The sequence below is a fragment of the Ovis aries genome, chromosome 3 (genome assembly GCF_016772045.2).
Source record: "Ovis aries strain OAR_USU_Benz2616 breed Rambouillet chromosome 3, ARS-UI_Ramb_v3.0, whole genome shotgun sequence".
Taxonomy (NCBI): domain Eukaryota; kingdom Metazoa; phylum Chordata; class Mammalia; order Artiodactyla; family Bovidae; genus Ovis; species Ovis aries.
In genome coordinates, this window is record NC_056056.1 from 98,995,682 (window position 1) to 99,023,082 (window position 27,401).

At 44.3% G+C, this 27,401-nt stretch overlaps 1 protein-coding gene across 2 annotated transcripts in view; it reads right to left on the minus strand.

Annotated features, from left to right (window-relative positions):
• Window positions 1-791: 791 nt before the first annotated feature.
• TMEM182 (transmembrane protein 182) overlaps window positions 792-27,401 on the minus strand; it is a 50,237-nt gene continuing 23,627 nt past the window's right edge. The window contains exons 4-5 of one of the 2 annotated variants that reach the window (XM_015094483.4): window positions 19,137-19,274; window positions 792-3,657 (exon numbers count right to left, since the gene is read on the minus strand). In XM_015094483.4, the coding sequence (XP_014949969.2) occupies window positions 3,437-3,657; window positions 19,137-19,274 (359 nt within the window). In that variant the 3' untranslated portion in view covers window positions 792-3,436. The remainder of the gene's footprint in view (window positions 3,658-19,136; window positions 19,275-27,401) is intronic. The other variant, XM_042246358.2, reaches the window with a different exon arrangement.

Here is a 27,401-nt window from a genome sequence, read left to right on the forward strand (position 1 = left end):
GGCTCGATCCCTGGGTGGGGAAGATGCCCTGGAGGAGGGCATGGCAACTCACTCCCGTATTCTCGCCTGGAGAATCCCCTGGACAGAGGAGCCTGGCGGGCTACAGTCCATGGGGTCACAAAGAGCTGGACGTGACTGAGCGACTGAGAACTTTAAGTGACCTACTAGAACTATTTATGTACTGCTTGACTCTACTGGTGGAGTTATGGATGAAGTTTCTTTCTTTCTACTCATTTATACTTTCTGAATGGTTTAATGAATATTCATAACTTTTGCAAAGAAAAACAATTTGGAGAGGTAAACAAATTTTAATGTCTTTTTTTTTCTGTCTTATTGCGTCTGTGAATAGGAAGTAACAGACCTTGGAAATCATGTTTTTCTGGAAGTTGGGTAAGTGGTAAACTGGTAGGCTTTAGGGTTCACCATTTTATGACTAAGACAGCAACATTATGAAGCAACTGCATTAATTAGAAACGTCATGCTATCATATGGACAGGCAAAAGTATCAGAAATCACAAACTGTACTGATGATGCTATATCGATCAATCGATCAAAAACTAAGTATCTACAAGCATATGATGTGGCCCCTATTCCCAGCAGCCTTGAGATGGTCTGCCAATTGTGCTGGTAGTCAGTCAGGTCAAGTGGAGAGAGAGCAGTATAAAGAAAAAACAAACCCAAAGACAAACTTATAAACATAACATACACACACACACACACACACACACACACACACACATACATACATACATAATCAATAATTACCAAGCACCGACACCTCTCCCATCATATAAATATACTCTTATAAGTGGATTTAATCTTCAAATTCAGTAAATACATTTCATAGATTAGTCATAAAAGCAGTCAGTGTCCAGTAACAGTACACGTAACAGTATTAGCTAACAGCATACCTTCAACCCCAAATTAAACACCTTCATTCAGCACCTTTGCAGGGTTTGTCCAGCAGTTTCCTGTGTTTTCTGTCGCAGGACTGAACTAAACTGCTTGGGCCAAGAGGAGAAGGAGAGAACACAGTCTCCACCAGAGTCCAAGGTCACACCTCACTGTCCTCTTACCTCACTCTTTCTGCAAGTGTCACCAAGAAGCTACCTTATTCACTGAACTGCAACTTCAAGACGCAAAGTCAATCCTCTTAAAAAAGATTTTTAAAACTTTGAAAGATTTGGAAATAAATCAATACACTAAATAAGAGAAATAAAACGAAGCATACTATCCCAAAGCAGATATAAGACTGTTACAAGAATATATAAGTGTATTTTACTCGTTGACATAGTGAATACAACTCACCTTTCCTCCACGGATTGTTGCTGAAATAGATCAGGCAATATGCTTGAACTAATGGGATCAGTGCATTACAACCATTACTTCCAAAGTGTGGATCAGATATTCAGCCAGTTGCCGTAAGATAAATATATGGTAGTCACACAAATATTAGAAAGTAAGACTAACCATCTGAAAACTACAAATAGTCAAACCTTTACTAAAAAAAAAAAAAAAAAAAAACAGCTTGCACATGGAATTCGAATGACGTATAATACACTAGAAGAAGGCTCCATTCCAAAGTTCTACCAAAAGGAATTGTTTTTACAGATGCCATGAGTTAATCAAATACATCCAGCATCGTCTGGAAAACTTAATAGCATGCCACAACTTAATATCACAGTCAACATGCATAACAGAACCCATAATTATTTTTGTAATAATCAGGCCAAAAGCAAAGAAATAAATGAAGCAATATAAAAATGAAACAGAAGAACACAAAGGAAAGTACCAGGAAAACATGTATGATAAAACTGAAACCGCCTGGGAAACCAGTTTAAGGCCCTGAAGTCTTTTCTTTATTTTTTTAACAGGAAAATCCGGTCGGTAGGTAACCCCTAAAATGCCCCGTGATCTGCACACACCTCAGACCTTCATTTTTTCCCCCAGAGCACCCTCTCAGTAAACCAGGTTTAACGGAAAGTACAAGGTATGCACAGAAGAGACAATCTAGGAACTGGGGTGAGGCACCGGGGGACCAGAGCCTCTGCTCCACCCCAGGCTCGTCTCCTAAGGGGTCACCCTTCTGCCTGCCTCTGACTCAAGCCCTTGGTGTCCGCAGCAGCTGCGGAGTAAAGTGCTGTGTCTGGAACACGTCAGTCTGCACACCACGCAGGGCCTCTGTGCCTTCACTAGGCGAGTCCTCTGCCAGGGGGCTTCCAAAATGCAAATTAGACCTAGGCTTCTCAGATGGATGCGGTTTCCATCAAAACTAGTGCCAAACAAACATCTTTGATATGCAAAATGTCTACTCTAGTGAATATAATCATTCCTACAATCCCACCCCCCCAGGTTTTCCTCCAAGAGGTTAAAGCAAATAGCAGATCCGTAAATGCTAATGTACTTGCTGTAAAGCTGAAATCAGGGAGGGACAACAGTGAAGGGCATCAAATGATGGGAAGAGCCACGACCCATAAGATCTTGGGGAAAGTTAACATTCCATAGTCTTTAATAAAGCAAGACTATTATCACCCTCATCTGGAAGCATTTTGGGCGTTTATAGTGACTGCATATTAAAAACACATTTCATCAGTAAATCTTCACATGCTGGACAGATTAGCAATATAATTTTTAGCTGGAAATTTTAAAATATCAAATAGAATTATGTACAAAGCACAGGCGCTTGGTTTTTACATACTTTCAACCATATTCCATATACAATTAAGCCACTTTCAGTTCATAAAAAATCCAATCTGCATTATCTGTGATTTGGTATAGAGATTTGCTTCTTTTAAATATAGCCTAAGATTTATATAAGCATGCACAATTAAGTGAATAACTTAACATAACCAAACTTAATTTTGGTTAAGAAAGCAGAATAAATACACGTTGGTTTTATGGGGGCCCATTCTAACTGATGAGTTTGTGTGGCTCCTGCTAAGGGAGCAACTTTGATCTATCTTTAAGTGGTGAATAATCTGCTCACAGGAACTGGTACCTGTGTACATGGGTATTTACGTACAGAGAAAAGAAGCAGAGTTAATTCTCTGACAACATCTGTTTGTTGTTCATAACTACTCTCCCAAGAGTTTTTCTTAAGAGCAGCAGAAGTGAATGCAAAGGAGGCTTAAACCAAATCATGATTTGCCCCTGGTGATGGTATTTTGCACTTTCAGGCCTTTGTTACCTGCAAACTCCAACAAGTATGGTGAAAGGGATGAGGCCCATGTTACCTGCAAACTAGGTTCCTGAGGGCACTTAGACAAGACTGAAGCACCTGGGACCCTCTTATGACAGAAAATCACAACGGCTAATTCAAATAGCAACTAACAAGTTACATCAACTCATTCTATGCCGGGATCATGGAGACAAAATGAAAAAAAAAAAAAGCTCTGTTTTAAAATCATTCAGGGAGACACTGGAGGCAGCAGTCTGACTAGTGATGTATCTGAATGTGCCGTCCAACAATCAGAAACAGTAATCCCGCTAGCAGGGAGAAAACAATCCCCGCCGGGGCCAGGAAAAACGACCAGCCGTACAGCACGATGGGGCTGAAATCCAAGCAGTCTCTCATTTTCATGTGTCTGTAGCTTTCCATGTCAGCCACCGCCTGGACCCAGATGACGTACAGCATCACCACCAGGGAAAACAGGACGCCTGAGGGGACAAAACAAGACACCTTTAGCCTTTCTGAAGATGTCTGCCCGAGCGTGCTAGCAGACCAATCACACGCCCGGTGATAAAACTGTGAGAGGGCAGTTTTAGCTAAGCCGCCTACTTGGTGCCAGACCTGCTGCTGCACCTTCCCAGGCACATCACTTATCTTCAGTGTCCAGGGCCCTGGGGGCGAGAGCTGCAGAAGAACGAGGACGGTGGCTGACCTGCGCTGACCGAGCGCGTACCGTGTGCGAGGGCCTGCATCAGGTGCTGGCCAACCCTAGAGTCAAAGGCCCCTTGCGCTATCGTGGAAGCCGCTTAGTCGTGTCCAGCTCTGTGAGACCCTGTGGCCTGCAGCCCGCCAGGCAGGAATCCCTCTGTCCATGGGATTCTCCAGGCAAAAAATCTGGAGTGGGCTGCCATTCCCTTCTCCAGGGAATCTTCAGGGATTGAACCCAGGTCTCCTGAAAGGCTGGCAGATTCTTTGCTGCCTGAGCCACCAGGGAAGCCCTGCCTAGCAGAATTTACTTTCCAACATTTATCCGTCTTTATTTTATGTCTCGTTTGTGATGAGCACTGTTATATGTTATTTCTTTCAACACATACAACATACTCATGAAACAGGTACTCTGAACCCCCAGTTTCAAGTTTATGCAAACTCAGCTGGTAGCTTTCCTAGCTGATTTTTAGTTCAAAGTCTTTCTGACTATTGTTATAACAATGTAACATTTATAATTACAGCTAACTGGTGCTGCAGTTAAATGTGACAGTGAAAACAGAAGCCAAGTAAGATAAGTACCAGAAAAGAAAAAACAGAGATGGGAGCACTGAACTAATATAAAAGAACACACGTGACTCCTTAACAAACTTTCTGTGGATTTGCGATCAAGAGCCTTATTAAATAAAAGAAAGGAAGAAAGAAAGAGAGGAGGAAGGAAAACTACTAAACAGAAGGCAACATAATTTATGACCCATTTCAATATAAAAATGCAATCCACCTATTCAAAAATACTGTTGGGATTATAAGGGCAGAGAAGTGTCATAGTGTTGGACCTTGGACTTTATCAAATAACATGACAGAAGAGCTTTATGAATGCGGAAATCTGAGGCTACTACCAGGCACATGCGTTTCCATGTGACTGTTACCGTGACAGCAGAAGGAGGTGGTACCACTGCACTGAGCTGCAGTCTCGAGAGCTGCTAAGTAGATGCATCCCCGAATGAGGGACAGGTCCCCATACACGAATTTGTCCCAAAGCAAAATATACTTCCAGTAGTCATGTGTGGATATTGAGAGCTGGACCAAAAAAAAAAAAGGCTGAGTGCTAAGAACTGATGCTTTCAAATCATGGTGCTAGATAAGACTCTCGAGAGTCCTTTGGACAGCAAGAAGATCAAACCAGTCAATCCTAAAGGAAATCAATCCTGAATATTCACTGGAAGGGCTGATGCTGAAGCTGAAGCTCCAATCTCTTGCCAACCTGATGCGAAGAGCCGGCTCACTGCAAAAGACCCTCACGCTGGGAAAGATTAAGGGCAAGAGGAGAAGGGGGTGGCAGAGGATGAGATGGGTGGATGGCAACACTGACTCAAAGGACACGAGTTTGAGCAAACCCTGGGAGACAGTGAAGGACAGGGAATCCTGACATGTTGCAGTTCACAGGGTCGCAAAGAGTCAGACACAACTTAGCAACTGAACAACAAGAATATACCTGAGGTCACTTGTTGTTTCTCCAAAAGTTCAATCTAAACTTGTTAAGGATCTACTGTACCCTTTGAATGAATGAACTGAACTATCGGGTATAAAAGCTCCACATTCTAATTGCTAGTCTGTCTGGAAGGTAAGCACCACCTTGTGATCAGGAGCAGAGGCTGGGAAACATGGAGAGAAGAGAGCTTTTAACGTGGGTTACAAGCCTAGCCATCCATCGCTCTTGTGGAGTTAACCATGTTCCTAAAGTATTTAGGTGTCCTCACCCTCCTGGGTCATCAATTTCATAAAGAATCTTGAGAAGAAGGGCCCACACGTTATGTCAAAGTATATCATCACCAGAGCTGAAACTTTACCCTGATTGTGATACAAGCTCCAGAGCTGTGAAGGGTCAACACAACGGCTTCACTAATAAGAACCATCCTTCACGCTGCCTTCTGAACATGAACGTAAACATTGCAGCACAGAATAGAGCAGTCTAATCACTGCACGACAGCTGATCACAAAGGGGCAGTGAAGCCGGATCCGTTCAGCAAGCTTCTCGCAGAGCCACGCCTCAGACTGTGACAACAGTATGGTGAGGCCATGTGCTGTCTAGCAACTCTGCGCCTCTCAATGCATTTTTTTCAGCAAATACACAGACAGTGTGCTCTGCTAATGTAAAAGTGTGGCTTGGTCATCTGCATACCCTTTGCCTTATGCAAAGACATTGCAAACCATTTTTTATTATTTGTTAATATATATATATATATTTTTTTTTAAATTTTCCTTGCATCACATGATCTCCTTTGCTTTCAGGTATTTTTATTTAAAAAAATTTCCTTGGTGAAAAACTAGTAGCTTTATACATCTTTTCTTCAAGAATTGTAAACTTACTGAATTTAGACCATATTTTTTAAAGTATTGTAGGGCCTCCCAGGTGGCTCAGTGGTAAAGAACCTGCCTGCCAATGCAGGAGACATGGTTTTGATCCCTGGGCCAGGTGGCTTCCACACGCTGTGGAGCAGCGCAGCCTGTGCGCCACAGCTATAGAACCTGTGCTTTAGAGCCTGGGAGCTGCAACTATGGAGGCCCGCGTGCCCCAGAGCCAGTCCTCTGCAACCAGAGAGGACCCTAGCAATGAGAAGCTCTCGCACGTTACTAGAGAGTAGCTCCCGCTTGCCGCAACTAGAGAAAAGGTCCAGGCGGCAGTGACGACCCAGCACGGCCGAGAATAATAAACAAATAAATAAATAAAATTATTAAAAAGTATTGTAGGACATCATGCAGATGATCCATAATAAGGAAGAATTCAGTTACATTTAATCATTGCTGTTCTTTGAAGAGCAATTACATCCTGAAACCAACGAATAACAGTGGTTTCTATCAATACAGTCTTGTTCACTGGTTGGAGAAATAGTTCATTTACTTCATAACAGATCAGCTTATGATTATACCCCTGAGGTAAAACAGTGCTTCCCTACTCTTCATAACCCATTACACCGCCAGTGCCGTGTGTGTGTGTGTGTGTGTGTGTGTGTGCTTGCATGCAGACAGACAAAACAGAAGGCAAATTAACAAACAAACATGGGGAAACTATCAGTATTTACACCAAAGGCCAACAGATTAGCTAATACGGCAGCAAAAAGTTATGACGGGGGCTGCATGAAGTTAAGTAGCTGAAAGAAGAGTCAGGAGACTATTGCTTCCAGCGGGACTGATCGTCCGCATACATATATCCAGGCGAACTGGAGTCAAGTTCTTCACTCCTGAGAAGGGAGTCACAAATTTGGAAAGGGGGGAAAGCTAGAATGAACCCTATGGTGTTTTTTAGAATTGAATGTGTTGGTGTGAATTTGTGGCTTTAGATAGATGGATAAATGAATGAATACGGAGGCAAATGTGTGCACACACCTTTGTGCGTGTGTGTGCCTAGCTACACTTCCTGGCTGTTCCCTGTGAAAGTCCAGGAGCAACACCACCCCAGTTCCACGGAGCACACTGGGCATCTAGATCTTGGCTTCTAAACACGGGGTTCGGAGCATCTCTGAGAAACAGTTGAGTCCAGGCTGGGACAGAAAGTATAAGACGAATCTGGAACATCATGTTATACCAAAAAAGTACAGATGTGCTCAGAGAACAGTGTGGGGCTGTTCAGAAAACACATCTTGGGGCTTCTCCTAGCCAGTTCTAAGAACATTTGACTATTAAACAAATAATGATAGAAGCCCATTACATCTCATCAAACAAAAGAGAGATCCAAGAGTCCACAGAGATATAAATAAGCAAGTGAATAAATTTCAGTAGGGAGACGGGAATGCCTTTCATTCAGAATGCTGACTTATAAATACAGAAGGAAGAGCTGAATCAGAAATCACTGCTCGGCGATCATTTAAGTCAGAATTAATTCAGGCAAGAAACAAAAATGGATACTAAAACTAGTGGATGAAATTTAGATGGGAAATAAATGTTTATACCGGCTCAGAGTCTCCTCCCACGAAACGCGTATTAGTCATAAAGAAAAAACATCAACGCTACACTGAAGAAACCTGGCAAATCCCACTTTACTCAAAGGATCAAAGTTGGTAAAACCAGGGACATGACAGGCTGGTGTCACTTACCACTTCAAGAGATTCAGTGAGAACACAATGTAACGGCTATGCGGCTGCAGCAAAGGGAAGAACCTAAGTCCAGTACTGAGCAAGCATCAGGCAAACCAACTCAGGAACGTGCCAGAAAACCACAGCCCTGCACTCTTCGAAAGAGCCCCGCTCATGAAGGTCAAAGAAGGACTTATTCTGGTTTGATGGATACTCAGATGACACCTCTAAACACAGGGCGTGTTCCAGGGCTTGATTCTTTCGCTTTCTTTAATAGGCATTGTTGGGAAAATTACCAAATGTTCCCAAGGGAGTCTCCGGGTGAAGGGGCTTACCATTTCTCTGTAAGTTTGAAAAAATAGCAAAACCAGAAACAAAATGAATGAGGAAAAAAAAAAAAAGTATGGTGGAAGTGTGCGGCTACCTGCGCTGGAAAGTGAATGTGGTGGGGGTGGGTGGGAGGAGAGGATGTGTGTCCACGGCCAGAGAGATGCATCTCCTATTGGTGGGATATTGTGACTGTTGATGAACAGCAGCATTATTGATGTATGGATCAAGAATGTATGGATGTGAGAGGTGGACCATAAAGAAGACTGAGCGATGAAGAACTGATGCTTTCAAACTGGTGCTGGGGAAGACTCTTGAGAGGCCCTGGGACTGAAACGAGATCAAACCAGTCAATCCTCAAGGAAATCAACCCAGAATACTCACTGGAAGGACTGATGCAGAAGGTGAAGCTCCAATACTCTGGCCACCTGATGCAAAGAGCCAACACTTGGGAAAGACCCTGATGCTGGAAATGATTGGGGGCAGGAGGAGAAGAGGGCAATAGAGAATGAGATAGCTGGATGGCATCACCTACTCAACAGACATGAGTTTTAGTAAATTCCGGGACATAGTAAAAAGACAGGGAAGCCTGGCATGCTACAGTCCATAGGGACACAAAGAGTGAGACATGATTTAGGGACTGAAAAACAACAATTATTGATTTGGTCCACCCCCCAAGTGAAGCACTAATACTATGGAAAAATCTTAACTACAAAAAGAAACTCATAAAAACATAAGCAATAGCTGTCTTGAGAGACAAGTGTATTATATTTCAAACCCACTTGCCACAGTGATTTTAGAAAGTATTGCCAATATTCAGGTAATAATTGTTTTAAATGAAGTTATATTTAAATTAGGTCATACATTTTGAAAGTGTAATTTATCTCCAATTGAATTTTATAATTTCTATTTTTTGAAGTCTAATACAAATTCATAAAAGAGCTTACTGGAGGCATAACCAAAATATGGTCCCAAAGCCCATGAAGCTTTGTGATCATAATAAAACAAATAAACGGACAAATAATTATGGCATACCATGAACAAGGCGGGTTTCTTATTGGCCGTGTGGTGAGGAGTCATTCAAGCTTATCACTACGCATAGTTTCTGTCACAAATGTCACCAATACGACCTGGAGAGCACTTTTTTTGTACAAAGGTCATTTGCTGGTCTAATGTCTTTAGTCAATGAAGCCTATGTATTGGGTATTATCTATCAGATTTTTCAAATACTACTTTTTCAGATTGGCATGATAACTTCCGACACTAACACCCTTTATATTCAATACTCTGTACTTTTTCTCTCTCTCCCTCTCCTTTTTTTTTTTTTTTTAATTTTTTGGCCATTCCCCTTGGCATGCAGGATCTTAGTTTCCTGACTAGGGATTGAACCCACATCTCCTGCACTGGAAGCATGGAGTCATAACCGCTAGGCAACCAGGGAAGTCTCAATACTCTGTACCCTCTTGTGAAACAATGATTGATAGAGAGAGAATGACTGTGCACGTATATCCATATCTACTCATAAGTAGTGAGGGGTTTGATCTGAGAAGCAGTTTCATTTAAGGCCAAGGAAGGGTCTGCTGGTGGTAACTGAGTTTCAGGAAGTATTTGGTGGTTGAAGAGCACAGGGCTGCAATCTGTCTACCCAGGTTCAGGTTTACTGCTTAGAAAGTTTAAACTTTAGTAGCTGAGCAACACTGAGCATGTTTCTAACGTCTCTGTGTCTCTGATTCATCACTGGTAAAATACAGATGACACAAGTGCCCACCGAAGAGGGCAATAAGAGAAAGGAACAGAGGAAAGCGCTCCAGGAGCAAGATGCCCCAGACAGGACGAGCACATAGCCAACACTGAGCTTTGGCCTGCGCTCTTGCTGTGGCTAGAAATATCATCCTCTGAAACCTTCTGACGCGTCAGAGCTTCTCATGTGACAGGACTATTTCAGGACGGGCCAAGAGGCACGAGAAGCAGCTTGCCCTGGTTTCTCCTTTCTGAGACTTCATGGAAGCAGAGAGGGAAAAGGTGGTTTCACGTGTCTGCCCGGGCCTTGCTGGAATCCTCCACCAGGTGGCGCCCGTCACCTCACAGCCCCCATCTAGGGGATATTTCAGAAAGCGCATCAGGTGAATCCAGACTGGTGCTTAGTCGTATTAAGGACGTTTTCTGTTTCCACTGTCCAGTCAAGCAAGCCTCCTTCCCCTCCACAGCAGCCCCTTGGTCATAGGAAGCAGAGATTCCTCCTGAGAAAATCCAGCCCGTGTCGATCTGATTATTCAGACAAATCTATACCTCACGTGCTTCTCTTCTACATAAGAAAGTGTATGTGAAGGGAAAAAAGGCCTCAGAAAACACATAACATAATCTAGTGAAGAAAGCAATATGCCTTGTCCACTCAATGCTAGTTATTTTCCAGCAAATGACAGTTTGGGGAAAGGGTGTGGAATGAAACAGAATATTTGCAAACAAATTAAACCCCTCACAGTACCGAGTAAACAGTAGATGTTAATAATCCACGAACTTTGGAAGAGGAAAAGGAGGCAGATGGAAACACACTCTGCCCGTCCACCTTGGCAGAATTCACTCCAAACCAGAGATCCTATTTATAGGCCAGAAAGTCTTGTCACCTGACATGTTTAAGACTCCTCAGGCTGGAGGTTAATTATTCAATGCATTCGTTTGCAGGCCTGTTACTCTAGTTCTCAGCTCAGACACATCTTTTAAAAGAGGGTGGGGAGCATTTACTTATCCCAGTTTCAAATTAAAGCTTTTTTTCAAAAACGTTTCACCAAAGCTATTACTGAGCAGGCTTCTCACATCCTCGATTCACCTGGGCAGGAGTTGACCACAGTCCAGATGGTCCCCAGCAAGGATGGTGCAACCAAGGCTGGGGTGGTGGGGGCGGGGGTTACTCCTCTCTCCCCCTCACACCCGCCTCCCCTCTGCAGCCGTCACCTGGCTCAGAGGTTAAACTGACTGTGATGCGTCCTTTCTGAACTCCTCTTCCAGGGACTTGTCCCTTTGCTTTAGTGCCACATACAGGCAGCTCTTATTTTACTGCTGCTCACTTGACTGTGCGTCTCAGATACTGCATTTCGTAGTGAAGTTAAGGTCTGCGGCAGCCTGCACCGAGCAAGTCTGTCAGCGCCGTTTTTCCACAGGCCATTTGCTCACTTTGTGTTTCTGCGTCACATCGTGGCCGTCCTCACACTATTCCAACCGCTTTTCAGACATAATGGTATTGCACACTAATGGATTACAGCAGAGAAGGGTCTGGAAGCAAACCCACCACCTCTGTGAGGTGCCCCTGTGTCTATCACGTTGACTCCCATTCAAAACCAAGAGAGGGCAAGTCTGATTCTAACAGTCTGTGCCACGAATCTCAGCTGAGAAGCAATGTGGAGGAAAAAAGCAACTTTCAAAGATGCATCTGAGAAAGAAAAGCACTATGACTTTAAAGTACTTCTGTAAATAACAACTCTTCTAAGCTCTTCCCTATTTAATACCAGCCAAGGTTGACTCACTCTGGTACTTGATATTTATAAAAATTTAAAAAAAAAGTCAGATTGAGGACATTGAAATTCCACATGAGAATAGTATCAGAATCCAACATGATGATTTTCCTAGACAAATCCCCAAATGTGACAACTGAAGATGCAAAGCAAGTGTACAAAAACAGGTACTTTTAGAAACATAAGAGTCACTGGTTCCTCTGTTCCTACTTAGAAGGCAGACCTGTACACCTGAGACTCTGGACTGAGCACAAGGAAAAGCTGAGCAGCCATCCTGCATTTCCGGAAAATCCAAGACACTAATTCTCCTTCAACAGTACATCCGCCTGACAGATCAGCAGTGCCTACTTAGTATTCATGACTATTTCCCTCTACCGCCCACCTCCAACAGACCAGAGCCCTGAATAAAATGCTCAAGTCCTGTACTTTGGTACATATTTGGTTCCATACTGAGAAGTTATGCTTTTGGTTTTCTCTGAAAGCCCACTTCTTGCCTGCTAAGAAGATAGAAGCGTTAGCAAAGCCACCGGCAAGCCCTTGCAGGCCCTCCAGGCCAGTTTCCCTCACAGGGAGGTCCCCTCAGCTGCCCCTGGGTCAGCGGCTATTTATAGTCTGGGTCTCTCACTACAGGGACTGGAGAGGGCAGGGGCACTCAGAAAGGTGTGTGTGCCTGTAAGTGGAGAACGCCTGCCTCCAGGCCATCAGCAATTCTTCCCTGAGCCCTCCTGCTCTTGGTCTGTTTCCTCCACACTCTCCTCCGCTCTGACTATTTGGCTTTATCTGGAGGAAGATGTGAGGAGCTGGGCATGATCCCCAAGCCTCCTGTGAGCCACATGTTTGGTCTCAGCCAAAGGAGAGTGAATACCCGACATACGTCCCTGGGATTCTATGAGCTACTTTTTCTGGCATTAAAGTAAAAAACGTCTCCTGCAGTATGCATCCATCACATCTGTGTTTTCTCTAGAAATGAGTGCGGTTCACCATGAACTACTACAAATTCCACTGACCTTTTAAAGGAATAAGAAAACACACCGCAAACCCGATGTGCTTCTGAGTCAGTTTTACCCTCTTGTAGAAGAATGTCATATTCCCTTCACATCCACTTACTTACCCCCTGACCCGTTTTAAGGGGCTCCCATCCCTACCCTCTTAGAAGGCACTGTCCTCCAGACTAGAAGGACATGCTCAGGGTGTCTGCCGCAGGTAACAGAGGGTTTGTATAGCTCACCCCACTCACTCCGCTCACATCCCTGGTGAGCCACGGCAGCGTGTGAAACAGCTGTCTGGACAAGGAAAGGATGTGCCCTGCGGTTACTGAGTGGGGCAGGACTCAGGCCACAACTTGGCCTCCATCACCTTCCAAAGGACTCACTGCACTGCCAAGGTGTCCTTTCCTTTGGCTAACATACCCTGGGCCTGGAGTGTGGGCTTCGATGTTCCTCTTACTTACAAGACGAGCGTGTAGTCTCACTAACATGAGATGCTAACAAGGCATTTAGCCAAGATTCAGAAGTTTCCCAGCCCTCTTGACCCAGCTGAGACTCTGTGGAGTTCTACATCCAGCAGAAAAAAATATAATCCCAGGCTGTCATTCAGGAAAAGGTGATTTCAATTACGGAAGAGAAATCTCTCTACCCTGTTGTTCAGTCACTGAGTTGTGTCCAACTCTTTGTGACCCCCTGGACTGCAACACAACATGCTTCCCTGTCCTTCCCATCTCCAGGAGTTTGCTCAAACTCATGTCCATTGAGTCGATGATGCCATCCAACCATTTCATCCTCTGCTGCCCTCTTCTCCTGCCCTCAATCTTTCCCAGCATCGGGGTCCTATCTAAATAGGTGGCTGGCTCTTCGCATCAGGTGGCCAAGGTACTGGAGCTTCAGCTTCAGCATCAGTCCTTCTAATGAATATTCAGGGCTGACTTCCTTTAGGATTGACTGGTTTGATCTCCCTTGGACTCTCAAGAGTCTTCTCCAGCACAATGAAAAACAATCAATTCTTTGGCACTCAGCCTTCTTTATACCCTGATAAGGTGATAAAATTCACCCAATGTCAGTGTCCCAGAACATCCCAAACCCTGTCCTCATTATTTCCTGTACACTCCGGGATTTTACTCATGCACAGCAATTCCTACATTGATGTCGCTTTGGCCGGCGTTCCCAGGGATGGGGGGAGCCTGGTGGGCTGCCGTCTATGGGGTCGCACAGAGTCGGACACGACTGAAGTGACTTAGCAGCAGCAGCAGGAACACTCAGCCACACAATGATTTTCTCCACATAGTTCAAATGGTTTTTAATGCCACGCCTTCCGACGTCTTTCCCATCATATCGGGTATCACAGGGTGCGGAGAAGCCGTGAGTCAGCCCTCCATAGCTGCCCCACGGAGTTCACACGAGAAGGCGGCTCAGCAACTCTTCAGGCCTTGGAGTGGTGTGGCAGAGGCTCACTTAAGCAGACTCGGGGGCTGTCGCATCCTAACGACCACCTCGCACTTGGTCCGGAACTGAACTTCCATGGCGAACACATGGCCCGGCCAGAGGAGGCATCTGGCCCAGAGCGGGAAGTGACGACACAGGGCCTTCAGACTCTGCCCGAGCCGCGGACAGAGCGCGAGGAAGACCGCAGACCCCGCCCCTGCTCACACTGACAGCTGTGACGTCAGCACGCCATGGCCGTGCGTGGGATGTGCCCACGCGGCCTGCGTGCTGATGCCAGAGTCCTCTGCGTGCTGATGCCAGAGTCCTCTGCGTGCTGATGCCAGAGTCCTGCGTGCACACACCAGCAAGCCCAGTCGGAATGTGGTTCCGCCCTCTCAAGGCCGTCTGTCCAAATAAAGAGAGTGTCTTGTTTGTGGTGTGGATGAAGTAGCTCCGGCAACTGCGGGCCCGGGCCACACCTGTTCCCGACTGCCAGGCCCAGCACGGAGAGTTGGCATGGGGAGACAGCGAGGTCTGGAGTGACCAGCAAGCCCTGAAAAGGAGGAGTTTTGGAATACTTGCCCCCTGGAATGAGAACTCTTCGTTTGAAAACGTGACCTCTAACCACTAGAAAGCTTGATAAATTTGATCCAGTTTAACTCAGTAAATGACTACATGCATGGTTCCATGTTAAATATAGTACAGAAAAATCCTGGCTGCCCCCAAAACCCAGTGATCAGAGCACCTTTTCCTAATATCCCTATAGAATAGAAAAGTCTGTAAGTTTCCATTTCCAATTCTGAGAGTATTAATTGCCTATTAAAATATCTGGGGGTGGAAATAGTAGACAACTGAAAAACTTTTTTAATTTGTCTCTAACACTCAGGCTTATGGATGATTTATTAAAGCCCCATAATTGCTTTAAAAGATGTGTCTCATGGTGGAAATTGCTACTAGACAGTAAGTTTCAGGTATTCCTGAGAATATCACTTTTACTGTCCAAACTGATTAAAAAAAAAAAAAAGTAGTTTAAAAAAATCTCATCCAATGGAATACCTCCTTGTGTTCTTAGGAAATAAACGGCCATGCACAAACAGTAAATAATTGGTCTGTGAAGGAAATTAAAAGTCAGATTTGAAGTCTTCTTGTAACTATCTGGTTGACTGGCTTTCAGGACCCGGCTCCTGGAACACACTAACTCCTCCCTTTCGCATAAAGTCCTGAGCCAAGAGGACCTCAGCCTCATACCCAGTGCAGCCAGAGAGCCACTGAAGAGAGAAAACCTACTGGTCAAATATTAATCAGATGCTTCATCTTTCTTCAAAGTCCTCAACCAAACTAATTCTTTAGATACACAATTTTCTCAAACAAATTATAGAATGGAAAAAAAATGACCAACAATTTTTCAAGAGCACTGCATACACACACATACACACACACAATTCTCTAATAAGATGAAACCCAGGATCACAGTATCTCTGAGTTTAAAACAATCATGTTGCCCATAATGTAACTATTGGACTACTGCTAGTTCATATTCCCTTTATGCAGAAAGGTTTAAGAAGATGGAAAAGCAAAAAAAAAGAAGAAAGAAAGGTTTACATATTTTAGTAGAGGGAGATTCTTTCTGGGAGGATCATGGGGAAATATACACCATAACTAGACCTTTGAATGAAGTGAGGGTAGAGTGTGATTTGGGTGAGAAAATATATTTGGTGAAGAAGATGCTCAGTTTTAAGGCATATAAGGGATTCCAGTTCAGTTCAGTTGCTCAGTCGTGTCTGATTCTTGCAACCCCATGGACTTCAGCACGCCAGGCTTCCCTGTCCATCACCAACTCCCTGACACTGCTCAAACTCATGTCCATTGAATCAGTGATGCCATCCAACCATCTCATCCTCTGTTGTTCCCTTCTCTTCCTGTATTCAATCTTTCCCAGCATCAGAGTCTTTTCCAATGAGTCAGTTCTTCCCATCAGATGGCCAAAGTATTGGAGTTTCAGCTTCAGCATTAGTCCTTCCAATGAATATTCAGGACTGATTTCCTTTAGGATGGACTGGTTGGATCTTCTGGCAGTCCAAGGGACTCTCAAGAGTCTTCTCCAGTTCAAAAGCATCAATTCTTCAGCACTCAACTTTCTTTATAATCCAACTTTCAATCCATACATGACTACTGGAAAAACCACAGCTTTGACTAGATAGACCTTTGCCAGCAAAGAAATGTCTCTGCTTTTTAATATGCTGTCTAGGTTGGTCATAGCTTTTCTTCCAAGGAGCAAGCGTCTTTTAACTTCATGGCTGCAGTTACCATCTGCAGTGATTTTGGAGCCCAAGAAAATAAAGTCTCTCACTGTTTCCATTGTTTCCCCATCTATTTGCATCCTTATGAAGTGATGGGACCAGATGCCATGATCTTAGTTTTTTGAACACTGAGTTTTAAGCCAACATTTTCATTCTCCTCTTTCACTTTCATCAAGAGGCTCTTTAGTTCCTCTTCACTTTCTGCCACAAGGGTGGTGTCATCTGCATATCTGAGGTTATTGATATTTCTCCCAGCAATCTTGATTCCAGCTTGTGCTTCATCCACCCTGGCATTTCACATGATGTACTCTGCATACAGATTTCTCAGGTCAGCTGGTCTGGTATTCCTATCTCTTAAAGAATTTTCCACAGTTTGTTGTGATTCGCACAGTCAAAGGCTTTGGCCTAATCAATAAAGCAGAAATAGATGTTTTTCTGGAACTCTCCTTGCTTTTTCTATGATTCAATGGATGTTGGCAATTTGATCCCTGGTTTTTCTGCCTTTTCTAAATCCACCTTGAACATCTGGAATTTCATGGTTCACATACTGTTGAAGCCTGGCTTGGAGAATTTTGAGCATTACTTCGCCAGTGTGTGAGATGAGTGCAACTGTGCCGGAGTTTGAACATTCTTTGGCATTGCCCTTCTTTAGGGTTGGAATGAAAACTGACCTTTTTCAGTCCTATAGCCACTGGTAGGTTTTCCAAATTTGCTGGCATATTGAGTGCAGCACTTTCACAGCATTATCTTTTAATATCTGAATAAGGGATTTGGTCTAATGGAATTATGAGGTATAGAGAGATTATCAGTTGTGAGCTCTAAGTCAAAGAAGCCAGACACAGTGTGATTCCACAGACACGAAATGTCCAGAAGAGGAAACTCACAGGGACACAAAGTGGACTGGTGGTTACCAGAGCTAGAGGGGAGAGAAGGGGAGGGGAGGATGAGGTTTCTTTGTAATAAGATAAGAAAAAAAAATATTCTGTAATCAGATACTGCTGATCTTTGTCCAGCTCTGGAAATGTACTCAAAACACTGCATGACACACTTCAAAATGGTACATTTTGTGGTATGTAAACTATATTCCACATATTTAAAGTGATTTTTAAAATCATGAGCTCAGATGGGTAAATCTGGGCCCTTGATAAAGGCTCCCTGAAGACTCAGTGAAGAGAACAGTTGAAATAAGAGATGAATAGAAAGACAGAATAGGTTACATAGGGCCCCTGTCCCCAGGGTGGGCTTTGGCCTCATTTGCTGTTGTTGTTGCTGTTGTTTTGTGGGGTTTTTCAAGCTTGTTGAGCAGAGATTACTTTTCTTATTCCCTCTGCAAAATTAAGTATAATTTTTATACAAACATAATGCTTAAAGAAGCCATTTTGTTAACTGACCATTGGTTAAGTGATTCTGGGCAGCAACATGAGTTGTCTTGGCAGCAACTACAAAGGCCGCTGAGCCGCCCAGCCTGTCCCGCCCTCCACGGCCACTACAGTCTCAGGTGAGGCCCCTGGACCTTCTCATGTGATCCTGCAACACAGCAAAGGCAGGTCCAGCTGGGTCTTGTTAGTGCTCAGTTGTGTCCGACTTTGACCTCATGGTCTGTAGCCCACCAGGCTCCTCTGTCCATGGGATTTCCCAGGCAAGAGTACTGGAGTGGGTTGCCATTTCCTCCTCCACAGTTGGCTCTTAGGCTGAAGTTTGTCTAAATTCCTAGAATTCTTATGTTTACAAAAAGATATTGCGCTTGTGTTTTCAGGTTAGTGCTCTGAATTTTAATTCCTGATGAAGAGAAAAAGTGTTAAAAATCACAAAAAGTCTTAAAATTCACAAAACTCACCTATTCGGTTATTTTTCTATTTGTACTATTTCTATGATAATTTCAGTGGCACTTAGAAGGACTGGTGGACTTCCCTGGTGGCTCAGATGGTAAAGCGTCTGCCTACAATGCAGGAGACCCGGGTTCGATCCTTGCATCTGGAAGATGCTCTGGAGAAGGAAATGGCAACCCACTCCAGTACTCTTGCCTGGAAAATCCCATGGATGGAGGAATCTGGTAGGCTACAGTCCATGGGGTCGCCAAGAGTCGGACACAACTGAGCGACTTCACTTAGAAGGTGACTATTTTAGTTTAAAATAGCTATTTTATTTGAAATGCAGGTTTTACAGAGAAGGTGCTTAGATAACACATATGAACCACAGTTATGAAAATGGAATGATGATGTTGTAAAAAAATTGATTTTCACCTGAGATAAATAAATCATGAGGGTTTGTAATATCGTAATGGGCTATCTTCTTAGGCTCACACAAGAGGCTTCACAAACATCCAGATGTTATAGACAGACGTGTCGACACACCCATTTTACACGTGGAACTTTAACAGGACAAGGGAGATTAAAAGGCTCTTATAGCAGAGCTTTCCTGCCTATTGTCTTCATTCACAGAACCTGGATACAATGAGCAAATGGAAAACACAAAGTCCCTGAAAATGTGTGTGCCACCTAGGCAGTACTCAGGAAATACTCTATGTGCATATTAGCATATTACTAACTCCTAGAAGTCTCACCTCTGAAACCAGAACTGGAAAATACAAAGACGTATTCCACAGCTAGAAATCACAGCCTTCACACTGGACGTACCTGCGGCGATGTAGGCGCCTCCCCCGGCTTTGTAGAGAAGGTGGCTGGTGAAGGGTGCTGCGCAGATGATCAGAAAGCTTGCAGTCACTACGGCGACCACCCCCAGAAGCATCAGGACTGCCCAGAAGCCACGGTAAACTGCAGGTCCCAGGAGAAAAGGAGAAGAGTAAGGCACGCTTAGATTGTGAACACGGCAGACTGTCTCACAGTAAGTTTCTCTCTTCTCCATGTTTCTAATTTCAGCCCCAGCACTGCTGGGCAGCCTCCCAGGCTGTGGTCCTGAGTTATCTTTGAAACGAAGCCTCACCAGATGACTTTGGATTCAATGATGCTGAACTTCTATCAACACAAGCTTGGTATTTACACCACGCGCAAGCTTAACATACTCTGGGAGCTCTTTTTCTGACCAGCTTATCCATTTAGAAATGGGAACACTCAGAGTTCTAGAAAGACTCCTCTTGAGCAAGTTCCCAGATGGGTCACACACAGGAGTTTACACCAAATGGACAAAGACATAAAAAGGCATTCGCATCCACAAACACTGCCTCTTACTTCCTGCCCAGATGATGCTTGTACTGCAGTGATCCCTGAGAAGCTGGTAACAGTCCCCCAAGTTTCCTAACCAAAAAGTGGGCTCTTATTTAGATTGTGACTCTATTGGAAAATAGTCTTAAGGTAATAAAAACGACAAGCAAAGCCAAAAAAAAAAAAAAAAAGGTTTGTATAGACTGAGACTTAAAATAAGAAATTTTTAAGACTTACTACTTTCTATTAATATTTGTTCTTAGAAAGATTTGAAAAGTTATAGTGATCTCTTAGTCAAGGGTCAACAAGTCTGAATTAATGGATGCAGCTGGTGATAAATAAATAGTAGATTTGGTGACATACAGTAACTGAATAAAGAGGAATTCTAATGACCATTTTTGAGTGGGATAATTACTGATCCACTAAACAAATCTGTCATTTCCCAAAGGCTAAAACACAAAAACAAATTCCTACATGTGTAAATGAGGGAAAGCGTAGCACAACATACTGGGGAAATTATACTTTTTTATGAAAATACAGAAACTTCATAAGAAAGTAAAGAATGATTTTTCTCAACAAGTCCACCTGGCAAAATATATATAAATCAGCTGGAATCTCTAAGAGGAAAGAGAATGGGAAGATGGAATATTGAGCAGAGGAGCCACTGTAGTTAAATAGGAGAGGAAGTTTACGTTTTGTGTAACTGGGTTTTGAAGGCAAGAACACAAGGGCAGGCTTTCACCTCACATGCCAATGTGCCTCGTGGAGCATGGCTGCTGGGTTGACTGTGTAAGGAGGCTCTCTGTGGTTGTATTCCAGCTCCGCAGGGCACAGGGCAGGAAAGTACTGGTCGACTTGACTGTGGGAAGTAAGAGGGAAGGCTTTGAGACAAACCTTTGCCTTCCCTGTCCAACCAGAGTTACTAGGTGACAGAGGAGCCTCACAGCTTACACTTTCATGCACCTCATTCACTGCACTATTAGGAGGTGGTTTGGTGGCAAGCGGGGTGTAAATGTCAATAAGCAGTGGTCCGGGGAAAGTGGGGCATGACAAATTATAAAGCATAGTACAGTAGAGAAACACAGCTTTTGGAATCAGAGTGACCTGAGTATTCACCACTGACAGTTACTTAAACTTAGGTGTTAGTCACCCCACATCCTGTCCAGTGAGCTCAGGAAGTTAGCGACCCGTTAGGACACCTTCTGTACACACAAAAAACCAATAATTTGTGCACCTAGCTTGACCATGCAGAGACAAGAATACTCGCCCGCTCAACCTCGAGGAGTAACTGCTAATGGAAGCATGATATCCATTCGAGAAAAACAAAGAAGCTCTTCTCCCCCTCCCCACTTCTCTCCTTTGATTATGAAACTGTAGCCCAGTAAGTTCCAGGGTACTGCATTTCTCACTTGTCTGCTTATAAACCTCACAACTAACCTTATTCTAAGAGATCACTTCTTATCTATCCCTTTGCCTCTTGCTGGATTCTTTTCTGCACTGGGACTGACGGCTCTGGGTACCGGAGCTCTTTGGAGCCCTTAAAATGACTCCTAACCATATCAGAGGGACTGCCAGAGAGAGAAAGTATCCAGTGAGGGTGAGAGCAAAAGAGAGCCAGAGGGAAATGGGGGGTAAACGCCCCCAAGAACTGCTGACCCTGAGACCTGCTACTTCCTGCCCTGGTTTGCTCTAGCACAACCGCCTGACTTTGGATTCTCAGTCCCTGGGAAAAGGCAGGAGCAACAGCCTGGTGCTTCTTGGAGGGGGTCCTGGCTGCCTGGAGAGTTGTGGCCATACAGACACAGCTTCCAAGTGAACTTCCTTATGGCAGTCACCACAGTCTTTATTTCTGCCCGCGCTTCGGCGTTCCAAAGTGCGCAACTCTCAGTCTATTTCAGAATTTCTTGGAACTTCCTATTTCTTAGCTAATTATATTACCTAGTTTGCATATGTGGCACTCTTCGATTCTAGAATGGAAATGTTCGGTTGTAATGAAGAATTGTCTCGGAATTGGGTAGTTCCTTCACTGTCTGAAGTAAAACTGAGGCGATCCGAGAATTTTCAACATGAAGTGAATTACGCTGCATGTGTTTTGAGAGATTACTAACTGTGTGACTCCGATAGAACAGTTTTCTTAAACCAGAAAGCACTATCCTTAAAATAAGTTTATAGGAAGGATTGAAAACATACATGGACAGTAGTTGCATGCAATAAAGAATCAAAAATATCTGTTACTACTATTATTTTTACATGCTTTGTAATAAAATGCTCTTGTCAACAATGTAGTCAATATTTAAAAGATATCTATTAACCTCATGGGTCTAGGATAGGGCAAGCTTTCAGTTCTAGCACATAGACACTAAAAAGTTTAAAGTATGTTCTTGTTTGGTTAGTGATTTAAGACTCCCGGATCTTGAATGTATCTCTGAGAATACTCGATCCGTTTCCTTGTTCTTAATATGAGTCCATGAAAACTGCAAGTTCTGTCTCTGAAAGCTCTGAACTGTGCCAAGTGAAAACATCTCTAAAAATCCACTTCTACCATTAAATACAACCCAAAGCTCAACTTAAATAATACTGAATTTCTATTAATTCCTTAGAACTTAGAAGATATACAATATGAATAGATTTACATGTGATCTACATCACCACAATTGGATTAATTAAAGGAAAGCTTCATCTGAATCACTCTCTGAGAGGCCAGAATTAACTACTGTTTTCAAAGAAATGAAGTTCTGTTAATTCTAAATAATTGGTGAACTAACCTAACAAAGTGGTCCTTGGTTGGCTGTTGTAATGAGGAGGAGGATGAATAATTAACAATAGACGTTGTTGTTAAATAACAACAGACGAAATGGTTCTCCTGAAGTACTCAGTTTATTTTCCTAAATCGATTAAACTTTCACCCTTACAGTATTACTTTCACGGGCTTCCCTGGTGGTTCAGATGGTAAAGAATCCACCTGCTAGTGCAGGAGACTCAGGTTCAATCCCTGGGTCGGGAAGATCCCCTGGAGAAGGAAATGGCAACCCACTCCAGTATGCTTGCCTGGACAATCCCATGGACAGAGGAGCCTGGCGGGCTACAGTCCATTGGGCCGCAAAGTCGGACACGACTGGGCAACTTAACACACACATCATTCCTGTAGATGGACAGAGAATGAACTGGCAGGAGAAAGGACAGACCAAGGCAAACAAGTGAAGCAGTTACTACACCCTCCGGGCGGGGGGCTGTGGCTGGGTGGGGAGAGGGGCGGGCAGCAGAAGTACCCTGAGCTTTAGTGATTCTGCTGTTGGGGTGGTGAGAGTCCAGCAGGACAAAGGCTGTCTTCATGGCTGCGGTCTGTACGCTGCACAGGCTGTTCCGTTAAGGTACCAAGACACCTGGACTGGCTTTTGTAATACTTTAATTTACACAACAAACCCTCTTTCATACAGAGCGCAGAGACGGGAAAGTCAATCCAAATGACGATTCCAAATCTATAGTGTTTTGATTAATTACTCTGTTGTGTCTATAAAAATGTAAATATTGTCTTTGCAGTTTCAAGATAAACTTCAGTGGTGTTCCTTTTTCAAAGCTTGCGATCTTGCCTCAGACACCTCACGAAGCTAGTTCAGAAAGCCGGTCCTGTGTTTCGACACATCCTGGAGCACAGACAGTGTGGAGTGCTATAAGCCATTCTAAAATGAAGCCAAAACAAAGCACTGCCACCCCCTCCCCTGTGCTCGTCAGCAAACGAGGGCCCGCGGCATATGCTGCGGTAGCTTCGGGCAAGCGGCTTCTGCTGCTCAGGCCAGGGAGCCGGCCCTGCATCTCCACACACCGCTTGCCGTGGCGACGTCGGGTCTAAAAATACAGAGATGCCGGCACCGGAGCGGAAAGACAGGCTGCCCGGCGCGGCCGTGTCTGAGCGCCACAGCAGAGGACGTGCCAAGTCACGTGCTCTGCCCAGGCCGTGGATTTTCAGCACAAAGAGAACCATTTACTCTCCTCTTGTAAGCCTGGCTGCGAAGGAACAGCTGAGGCAGAAGGTGCCTCGGAGGGCGGGGCCCCTGCCACCGGCCGGCGGCTGTGACCTTGGGAAAGGCCCCGACGCCGAGGAGCGTGGCTTCTCTCACCGGTCGAGCAGGGGCACACCCACGGTCGTTAGTCACTGTCTGGGCTGCCCTTCTGGCTTCCTCAAGGTCGTGGCAGGGAGGAAGGCAAGGTTCTCAGAAGCCAGGTGAAGGACATCAGAACAGGCCACCCCACACATGCCAGGCTGGTACCAGGGTTACTGTGAGCTGGGGTCAAATGGGGACCAATGCACACAGAATCAACACGCACTTGTAGTTTTTATTGTCTGACGGGAGGAAGGAGAAACTTCGGAGAAATGAGGACCTCCAGAGGAGGAGTTTTACGGCCATGAAAAAGACAGCAAGTCAGCATAAGGATGGGTCTTCAAACCTACCAAACAAACCTACCAAAACAAACCATGTCTTCTGTGAGTTTCTCTCATATATTTCTCCTGGTCACTTTCCCACAATTTACAACCCAGGCTCAAATTTCTTCTTCCTTTGTCTTGCCACACCTCCATGTTCATCACTCTGCTAAAAGATATGTAAGTTCCCAGGCCTATCATCTTCTTCAGGTCTCGCCTTTCTACGAAGGCCTCCGTGCGCACACATAATCGTCAAGCTTTCCTCTGTCAGTCCGTCTCTTCTGTCTGTATACTGTGATAATGCTGACAGCCATCCTACCACGCCCTTAAGAAGACTGAAAGAGCAGATGCAGGTCAGCGTGGAGTGGAGCCTGGCCTCACACTCTGTCAGAGTTCCCGAAGCCTGCCCACCACTGGACAGCACTCTGCACTGTCCTTCTTGACATTCCCACATCCACTTCTGGCCGGGGCCCTCCTGCAGGGCAAAGACGCACTCTGGCCCATCTTTCCTACTCTAGGGAAAGCTTTATCCCTGACATGCAACGGATGCTCAACAAAACGCGAATAAGTGGATGATTGCTAACTTATCACTCAGTCCCCACTGAAATCTCAACATATACAGTCAAGGTTGCTGAGATGTTTAATGACCATGGGAAAGAACAAAGCACACTCATTCACAATGGCAACCCCTCGATGGTCTTGGCCTCTGATCACGATGACTGGAGGGGGCCATTATCACTGGAATCACTCCTAGGGAGAAGCGGGCACAGGAAGAGAAGAGCTGAGCAATCAAGTGGGGAGATGTGAACAGCTAGATGCTGGGAGCACCAAGGACTGTGTCACTGTCCTTCCTACACTCAACACCCAGTGCACAGAAATGACCAAGAACACTGGGAACTTCTGTAGGTGGCCCTGCCGAACTCCAACAATGCTAGCAGAGAGACAGATTTCCTCATTAATGGAGTCCCTCTTAAAAAGTCAGGTCTATTCCTGAGACGACCTGCTGTCCTTCATATTGAGCCAGAAAAGGAACAATCTTAAGATCCCTTTATTCACATACTTTTTAAACATTAAATATGAACCTGTTTACCCAAATCTTTGGGCAGACAATTGAAAATAGCAAATCCTTGTTTATTTGATGGTGAATATTCTGTTGGAAGTTTCTTAGGACCCCTGAGCCCATATCTTTCAGATGATTTGCCTCCAAAAATCTGTAATACCCTAGACACACATTTCTCTGAGGAATTTTATGGGTTTTTGTCACAACTGTACATCCAGGAATCTTTCTCTAAGGGAGTTGACTCAAAAGTAGTTTCTCTACTTCTTTCTCAGAAAAGTTAGTTTAGGAATTGCACAGCACTAAAATGATTTGATATTTCTCCTCTATTTTTCTCATAAAACACCAACAAAAGAAGCGATTAACAACTGAATTAAATTCCACTTTTTCCTTCACCCACGCTCAAACACGGACTGAGAAATCTACTGTGTACCAGGCACTGTGCTAGATAAGTACAAACTGGTGATATGCCATGAAGACTGTCCAACATGTGCTACCAAGCAGTCTACTGGGAGGGAAAGCCACAGTCAGATGACTGCAGCTATGCCAAGTGCCAGGGCAGGATCCCATGGTACAGCGCCCAATAAAGAAGGGCACGTGACCCAGTCTTGGCGTATGACAGAAGGTTCCTTGGAGGAATTGCTTCTTAAACGGGAGCGCAGGAATACAGGAAATGGAGGCAGAGAGAAGAAAGCATCAACAAAAATCAAGGAAGAAAGAGCTGTGTGCAGGGAGCTTAGTGTGAGAGCACAGAGAGGGAAAGCTTTGGTGCTGGGGAAGTGGTGAGAGAGAGAGAGGCAGGAGGGACGTCACAAGGGTCCTTGTAGAATATAGCTGTTCACCAGAACACTTCGGCCCACATTACATGAAACTTTCCCTACAAACTATACAAAAAATCATTGATAAATTAAAACAGGTGTTTTATCCACATAGAGCCTTAATCTATCAATAATCACACCATTGGCAGAAGGTTTGCAGTCTGGTTTTGGGTGGGGGGGGGTGTCGTTGTTCAGAGAGAAAGAGAAACAAAGGAAGTAAAACACATACTCCCTTCTCTTTATTTTATACATTTACATTTTCTTGATTTTTTTAAAGGGTAAAATACTTAGAGATAAAGGCACCTCAAAAGATCTAACAATCCTTCATGGAAACTAGCCTGTCTTATGGGTAAAATGTAATGGCAAGAGACCTTATCAAGGACTTGTAATAACAAAAGGGAGTTTAAAAGTTTCTAGGAAGAAAATAAAGGAATAGAGTTGAGAGTGCCCGTTGGCTACTGTGGTGCGAGGGCCCTGCAGGCAAGCAGGGGCCGGTCCCCGTCAGCGAACACCTTGGAAGAGTAGCTGGCCAGCTTGGAACCCAGACCTGCACGGTTTGGGATGTGAACCCCCAAGGGAGGAGTGCTAGCTCGCAGGTGTGAAATGACTGTCTCCTGGGGACAGACAAGATGGCTTGTGTCCCTAGCAGGGCAAGCCTGCCTCATTCACTCCAAAACAAACTCTCACACTGCTTATTCACCAACAGAGTCACAATTTCTCCACTGGTCGTTGCTGTTCAAAGTCAGCATTCACTAAGGACCTAAACCCCTCTCCCCATCTCTCACTGACTAGGCCTCTTCTGGGGCTCAGTCTGAAGGAACAGGGCAGATATGCCTATCGGCACCCCTGAGTCTTCACCGACTTATCTTCTATTTGCTGCTTGCTTTGAGAAGTGATCACTATCCAGCTTCCCTGGTTTTCTGTGTGTTTCCTGATTAAAAAGAAAAGGTAGAGCAGTCTCAGGAGTCACTTCCAACTTCCCTGGTTAGAGTTTCAACAAGTGAATAGTCAATATTTCCCTTTGATAATGAACTGCATAGACTGAACTTCCAACTCTCCACTAGAGAAGACCAGCCTGCTGAAACTGCACATTTTAGGCAGGAAACCATTGAAAAGCTCAAACACAGCATTCCCATAGCTACTCTGCACATGATGTAGTGGGGGATCTGGTTTTATTTATTTATTTGCAGTGATAAGATATATCTTTGGAAGACTTCCCTCTGGAGCTCCTCAACACAACAAGCTATTAGGGCAAATGCCCTTCACAGTGTGTTGCAACAGCTGTTGCTTTGGGAACAAGTTAACACTTGGCTTTCCACAAGACGTGACACTTCCCTTAACAACACTAGATCAATGCTCTATCACGGCCACAGGCAGTCCTGGAACAATGGATCTGAGTCCTGGAAAAAGCACTTTATAAAAATCAGTCATGTTTTAAAATAACT